At 41.3% G+C, this 7904-nt stretch overlaps 1 protein-coding gene across 1 annotated transcript in view; it reads right to left on the reverse strand.

The window, feature by feature from the left end:
- Nucleotides 1–2803: 2803 nt before the first annotated feature.
- Nucleotides 2804–7904, reverse strand: part of nell2a (neural EGFL like 2a) — a gene marked incomplete at its 5' end in the record, with an annotated part of 291752 nt that continues 286651 nt past the window's right edge. Inside the window, 1 exon segment of the mRNA XM_037683642.1 lies at nucleotides 2804–3547. Within this exon segment, the coding sequence (XP_037539570.1) occupies nucleotides 3506–3547 (42 nt within the window). The 3' untranslated portion in view covers nucleotides 2804–3505.

Raw genomic sequence — 7904 nt, forward strand, 5'->3', positions numbered from 1 at the left:
TCCGGCATTGTGATACTTAGAATTATTGTATTGTATTAATTTATTGTATTGTAAAAATGGATTAAAAACGTGTTATGGCTCAGGACGCTGTCTGTCCTACTGTGTCTCGGGTTATTAGAACATTTTTTTGTGTCTGATGAGAGAGTGAGCTGGATGGAGAGAGTCCTTGATGATTCCTGCTCCTCTTCAACAGCACTGTTCATACATTGAGTCCATGAAGGAAGTTTAATCTCTGTGATCCTCTCCACAGTCTTTATGACTCTTTGCAGTGCTTTCCTTTCTGCTTGTGTGGTGTTCCCACACCAGACAGTGGTGCTGTGGTTAGGATCAGTCCTCTGTAGGTCTGGGTGAGAGGGTGCTGGTTCAGACCTTTCCTGAGCAGGCTAATGAAGTAAAACCTTTACTGGGCTTGTTTCACTGCAGCTGTGGTGTTGAAACCAGCTCAGGTCCGATGTGACCTGCAGCCCCAAGAATCAATGGCTGTCAGCCCTCCCCACCTCAGTCCCTTTAATGATGGGAGGCTGTAATGGAGGAGGGTTCTTCCTGAAGTCCAGTATGGTTTCTTTGGACTTGTCTGTGTTGAGGATGAGGTCGATCTTCTCTCCATAGCTTATAATGTTGTCTACCAGAGTCCTGTACCCTGACTCGTCCCCCTCCTGGATGAGCCCCAGTACAGTGGTGTCTTCAGCATATTTAATAACGATGGTGTTGTACTGGGTGGAGACAGTCATAAGTTTACAGAGTAAAGAGTTTAGGGTCGAGGCAACAGCCCTGTCCTTATATTACACTAAAATATGCACAAAATTGATCTGAAGAGAAAAGGCTCAAATACTAACAACTATTAAGTTATCTGAATAAAATGTTAAACACTAGCGTTATTATTGCATCAAATAAATAAATACAAATGCAAAAACATTTTAATAAGTCCTGCTTGCTTGGTGTGGACCTTAAAGGGTTAAAGTGGCTGAATGGTCTTGGCTCTGCTTGGACAAAACGTTACTACACTGAGGTCATTGAAAGAGCTGCATCATGTGAAATAATGTTTCAGAACGTCACCACAGAACCCCACATCAAATTATCTGAAGTATTATTTTAAAGCAAACAAATGATCACATTTAAAATACAGAAATATTATAAATTTCATATTTTTTTAAATTATTGCTGTTAGTTGTTTATTTGTATGAGTGTACCTCTGTAACACAAGGTGACAATGACTTCTGTATTATTATCAGTTTTGCTGAAATTAATACACAAAAACATTTGAGATGACTGAAAGTCAACAATATTAAATATTCATGAGTAGGGATGCACGATATTGGATTTTTGGCCAATATCCGATATGCTAAAACGTATTTGGCCGATAACCAATAACGATATTTTATGTACTTTCCTTGGTCAGAACATGGACCTCTTATTTAGGCTTATTTGCTACAAAAATTGTGCAACAGCTGTAAGAGCTGGTGACATATATTCAGTAACGGCCATGATATGCATAGCACTTTAACTTATATTAAATGAAAAGTGTTAAATGTTATTTATTAGCATTAGTCACCTGCGATGCTGTCTCACTTGTTCCAGGTTTCTAGCTGCTGTGTGGGATCCTCTGCACTCCTGTGCAAGAAAGACAGACTTTTAAGTTCAAAGTTTTTATCTATCCATTGTGCCGTAAGACTAATCATGCTAACAGGGCTAACATAACGTCCAAATGTCTGTGGTAAAACTCACCCAACAAGTCGTGCTATCGGCTACTAATTCAATTCAGTTTCTTTATATAGCGCCAAATCACAACAAAGTTGTCTCAGGGCACTTTACAGGAACATTCACATAAAAGCCAATTAGTAAAGTTCTCTATCTAAGGAATCCAGCAGACAAGTTGAATCTTGGCTTCGTTGCAGTCTCCCATCCTGAGCAAGCACAGTGGTAACAGTGGAAAGAAAAACTCCCTATAAGCTTCTCAATGACGTAGGAAATGACGGCTTGTAACTCTGATAAGGCTACGTCAGAAAAATATCTCAGACTGGGGGTGATGTAACGAGGTTCAACGTAGTCCATAAATCTTCGGAATCAGACATCCTCACCAACAAAAAATAAAACTTCCACATCGCCGACATTTTGAATTTTCCTCTCCGCCTTGAGATCAGTTAAGCGCACATGACATCATCACGTAGTGTTGCCACTGCAGGCATCCTTGTTACTGTGCTGTCATACAAAAATGTCGCCTTTTATATTGGTGAGTTATTTTGATGGAATGGCCAATGTCCGTTATTGAACTTGATTGCTAATATCGATACCATGCTGATAATATCCATCCATTATCTTTACCCGCTTATTCCATTTTGGGTCACGGGGGTCGCCGGTGCCCATGTCCAGCAATCACTGTGCGAGGGGCGGGGTACACCCTGGACAGGTCGCAAGTCCATCACAGGGACACATAGAGACAAACGAGACAAACAACCATTCACTCTCTCACTCACACCTAGGGACAATTTAGAGTTACCAATCAGCCTAACATGCATGTTTTTGGTCTGTGGGAGGAAACCGGAGCACCCGGAGAAAAGCCACGCATGCACGGAGAGAACATACAAACTCCACCCAGAAAGGCCCCTGGACCGGGGTTTGAACCAAGGACCTGCTCGCTGAGAGGCAGCAGCTCTACCAGTTGCGCCACCGTGCTGCTGCCGATAATATCGTGCATCCTTATTCACGAGTGGTTTTTTTTTTTTGCACACAGTAAAATCAGACAAATACCACACAAACACAAGTCCAACCTAACTGTAAATGGTAATACTTTATTTCACTGTAACACTATAACAAGCTTGGGGGGACAAAAAGAAAGAGAAAAAAGAAAACTGAATGCAACGAAGCACCACGTAATACGGACGACTCATAAAGTGGCAACAGAACCTTATGCTAACTGCCTTCACTCTATCTAAGGTTTCATTATCATCGTTTATAATATAGAAATCAGCAAAAATGTCTGGACATCAAGCACAGTCATGCCAGTAATATCAATATCTTACAGATTCATGTATCGATGACTCGGAGTGTGGGGGGCTGATCCTCAGATCTCTCTAAGTGGGACAGGACAAGGAGAGCAGAACTGAAGTCCATCAGCTGTTTGGTACGACTCAGGTTTGCATTTGGTTTAAAGGACTGGAAGAGGCGGGGCGGGCCACAGACTGTCTGCAAGTTGCTTTTAACAACTAACGTGCAAAAAGTACCTGATGGGTGAGATTAGCTGTTTAAAAACATACAGTAAAGAGCTAGAAAACGGTTGATGATCCCCGGGGGGGTGGGGGGTGGGGGAAGTACCTGGATGTTAAAGAATGTCTGAGTTTTGACAGCGTGTGACCCGAACTTTAACCTCCAGTCATCGGGTTCAACCCCAACGGTGCAAACACTATTTGACCCAGGTCTGTGAAGAGGGCGGTGAGGAAACACAAGGGTGGTGGGACGTCTTCTTTACATGGAGAACTCTGTACAGGTACCTTCAGATCTGCCAGGACTAAAGGCACATGGGGTCCACTGAGCAACAGATGTGTCCATTCTGGAAATGAGAGAAAAGAGAAGTAAATATGGAGAAGGGGGGGGGGGGGGGTGTCAATTTAACCTTGGTGACCTTTTATAAACCCAGCAGATGTTGTTTTCAAGTAGTGTTTGTGGAAAACATTTAGAGCTCATCTTTGTGTCTTTCCACCAACAGCTGATCCGAGGAGGAGATTTCCTTCACTCAAACATGAAACATCACTAAAACAAAACCTCCAGGACAAAAAAATCCCTGCATTAAAATTAAATTTAAATCTGTTTTTAAAAGCCTGTTTCTTGAGTTCATAAAACTGAGATCACTGTCAGGAAAGTAAGTATAGAAAATAATAAAAAGAATAGAAAAAAAATTGTAAAATTTGCAGATGATACAGCGGTGGTGGGATGCATCACAACAATGATGAGTCCAGCTACAGGCAGGAGGTGGAACACCTGGAGAACTGGTGCAAGGAGAATAACCTTCACATCAGTGTCACATCACATCAATAATCTTCAGCATCACAGACATTTACACCTCTAGATGCAGGAAGAGGGCCACCTGCATCATGAAGGACCCCACTCACCCAGCACACACACACTTTTTGCCCCACTCCCCTCAGGAAGGAGGTTGAGGAGCATTAATTGTAGAACCACTAGACTGAGGAACAGCTTCTACACTGAGGCTGTTAGACTCATGAATCTCTAATCAGGATAATTACTGTGAAACATAAATCACTGTAATGCCACTTGATTGTTGATACTTGCTGCTGATTATCCATGCTGCTGGTCTCATGCTGCTGATTATTTCATGCTGCTGTGTTCATTCGTACTCATCTACTCACACAGACTCATGTTCGTGCTGCTGTTGTTCAGCATGTTATTTTTGCACTATTAGTGTTTAGCGTATTTCTTAGTTTACGTCTTCAATATTTATTTACTGTTTCTTTTACACTTTATATTTTTGATATTGTTGGCTGCAACTGGGACCCTATACATAATTGTGTTCCACCTCATGCACCACATGTGATGCGAATGACTTCTTGATAAATAATAAAATCTACTTTTTTTTTTTTTTTTTTCATTTAGCCTTTATTTATCCAGGTTAGTCTCATTGAGCCACGAGAACTCATTTTCAAGAGAGACCTGTTTAGGGAGCACATGGTGGGGGTTAAGGGCCTTGCTCATGGGCCCAGAGTGGGGCGAATGAGGGTGGGGGCAAGTGTGGGTGTTTCACCTACCCCACCCACAATTTTGATGTTGTCAGGGCCGGTGCGTCACAAGCCCACCTCTCTAGCCTCTGCACTACCACTCCCCCCAAAAAAAACTTGAACTTGAATAGAAGTTATCTTAGAGGAGACTCAGTGGATTTATTCTAACGTTGATGCAAACGGTTTATCCTTGTGTTTGGAGGCAGAGGACACGGCTGCACAGTTTACAGTCTAAACTACTGCTCAGTCTGACTGTACCAAGCAACGCTCTCCAAGCTGATTTACTGTCGGCTCCAGTTTATTACTGCTCTGTGAGAACACGTTCACCACAAAGCACAGGAGGAATCACTCGGTGGATTCCTGCTGTAAGTGAGCTGCCAGATGAGAACCTGACAGATGTTCTCACAGAGCAGGAATTCTTCTGTTCAGTACTTGAGTTCATATCTGCATCTTTGGCTTGTTCTTATTCAAAGGTACCGGTAAAACAAAATTGGGATGGGAAAAGCTCTTTAAAACTTTCAGGTTCTGTCATCACTGGGGTGTTGCCAGGTAACCAGCAAAGCCCTCAGCAATGTGAAGCTCTTTAGAGCACATGGACCCATGAAGCTGCAACATGATATTTTAACTCTGATTAAAAAGATGATTAAAAATGTTACATCTTTAGAGATGCAGGTACTTTAACTTTGTTACCACCTAAAACAGCTGTGCCATATTTACACCTTTTAAAGAGATGGTTCAAACCTTTGGTTGAGTTTAATGGAACTTCTATGAACAATTATTATCTTACCTGCAGATAGCTTTTTGAATGATTAATTCCTCTAACTAATCTGTTAGAGGAAATGTACTACTAGTTTGAGTGTGGTCAAGACCACAGAGGCATGGCAAGTTAAAATGACTCCAATTTAAAATAATTTTACAGCAGTTTATGTGAACAATCTTTTACAACAGGCACTCATCTGGCCTGACTTTAGGACCCTTAATGACAAGGTGTGACCCAAACTGAGAAAGAGTTTTAACTTCTTAAATTTATCAAATGAAAATCTGGTGCGGTTTTAACCTGAGATAGTAAAATAGAATATCACAGTATACCAACACAAAAAAACAAGTTTACTGATAAACTAAAAGGACCAGCTCTGCTGGAGAGGAACCCTTAATTAGCTGCTTTTTATTTCAAATAAAAAAAAAACGTAATTTCATTAACTTTATCCTTTTTTTAAACTAACTCAAAAGTAATTTTACACACAACTTAGAAATAAAAAAGTCTAACAACTGAAACAAGGTTTCAAAAAGGTTGACAAGATGTAGTATTAGCTGAGTACACCCACTCACAGAAATGATGTCTGTTTTTATTCCGCAGTCTTTCATTCAAGCATAATTCATTCAAGCATAATTCATTCAAGCATAATTCATTACTGACATATAAACATATTGTGACCTGCAACTCACTTTTGTGTCACAACCCAGCAGTTGAAAAAGCACAGCTTTATAAACCTTTAAACTACATTACATGGATGTTTTTACATTTAATTGTGGGGCGGCTGTGGCTGAGTGGTTAGAGCAGTCGTCCTCCAATGCAAGAGTTGGGGGTTCGAATCCACCAACAGTCACATGCTGAAGTGTCCCTGGGCAAGACACTGAACCCCTCATCACCTCCGATGTGTGTCCCATCAGTGAATGAATGTGATCTAAAGCACTGATTAGTCTCTTTAGAATGATCTGTTCAATTAGCTTTGTAGAGATGTAGAGTGCTGTATGGATGGGTAAATGAGGCACAGATTGTAGTGTAAAGAGCTTTGAGTACCTTGATTAGATAGAAAAGTACAGTCCATTTACCATTTAATCACTTCCCAAGGTTAGGGTCTTTACCTGGCTCGTGGGAGAGGTGATTTGGCCACATGCAGGAAAGTGTCAAATCTAGATTAGCTATCAGGCTTAATGCTGCATTGTAAGTTTTAAAAAGCTAACACCTGAGATAGACAAAACAACTCACACAGATCAGTGCCTTCTGTTTAACTCTCACTGCCTACTGAAACAGACGTTCAGTCATTAGAACTGTACGACATGTCCCCATCACGACAGAAGTAAAGGAAAAAGAATAAAACATCAGAAAAGCTCTCCAAACATGTGAATATCCTAACTGGGCTTTTGTCAAGTCAGCGAGGAAATCTAAAAAACACCACAGAACAGAACATGGAGGAGAACAAACACAAAACGTTGTCATCCCAGATGTTATTGGAGTATTTGAGAAACTCTGAGGATTTTCTCCAAACACAACATCCATTTGAAACCTAACAGGACCCTCAGACAGAGGCTGGTCCATTCTTAGGACAGAACCCCCAGATTGAGCGGTGTGGGGTAAACATTTCAGAGCAGAGAGGAACATTCAAACCTCTAAACTGGAGAAACCCAACAAACTCCACAGACGGCTCAACTGGAGAGCAGCTCTTCAGGACAAGACTCAGTGGTCCAACTACACCTCAAGAATAAGACAAAAACAAAACAATTTTAAAGGAGGTCTCAGATTTTAGCTTTTTGAAACTTGCAATGAAGCATCAAGCCTGATGACCAGTTTCTCTAATTCCCACCTTCACACTGGTGACCAAAGCAAACTTCCTGTGAGTCAGGCAAAGACACTGATGGCGCTCTGTTGGGAGGGGAGTTACAATAATCTGCGGTTAAATTTATCTATATCAGTATCAATTTTATTGTCATTGTACAGTTAAGTACAGGTCTCTCTTGTAAATGAGTCCTCGAGGCTCAATGGGATTAACCTGTCTAAATAAAGGTTGAATGAAAAAAAGTACAGAGAAATGTTGTTCCATACAGCCGTCCGAAGGATAGACGGAAGTGTACCGGGGCTGTGGCTCCCTATGAGCGCTGCCCTTATCGCTTAGACAAGAAAAGGGGAAGAAAACATGAGGAGAGAAGGTATTAATAAAAAGCTCAGACCATGTCTTCGACACAGGACACGGTGTAAGGTAGCAAAAAATTTACCTCAGCAAGCAACATAGAGAGACATCATACATTTTGCAGGGAGGGGAGGGACAACAAGAATGTGAGATTGTTCATGAACACTTCCAGATAATTTCCATAGTCCTGATAAACATCCACAGATGCTTGTGTGTGCGTGTGTGTGTGTGTGTGTGTGTGTGTGTGTGTGTGTGTGTGTGTGTG

This window comes from Nematolebias whitei, chromosome 10 (assembly GCF_014905685.2).
Source record: "Nematolebias whitei isolate Nwh7 chromosome 10, NemWhi1, whole genome shotgun sequence".
NCBI lineage: Eukaryota > Metazoa > Chordata > Actinopteri > Cyprinodontiformes > Rivulidae > Nematolebias > Nematolebias whitei.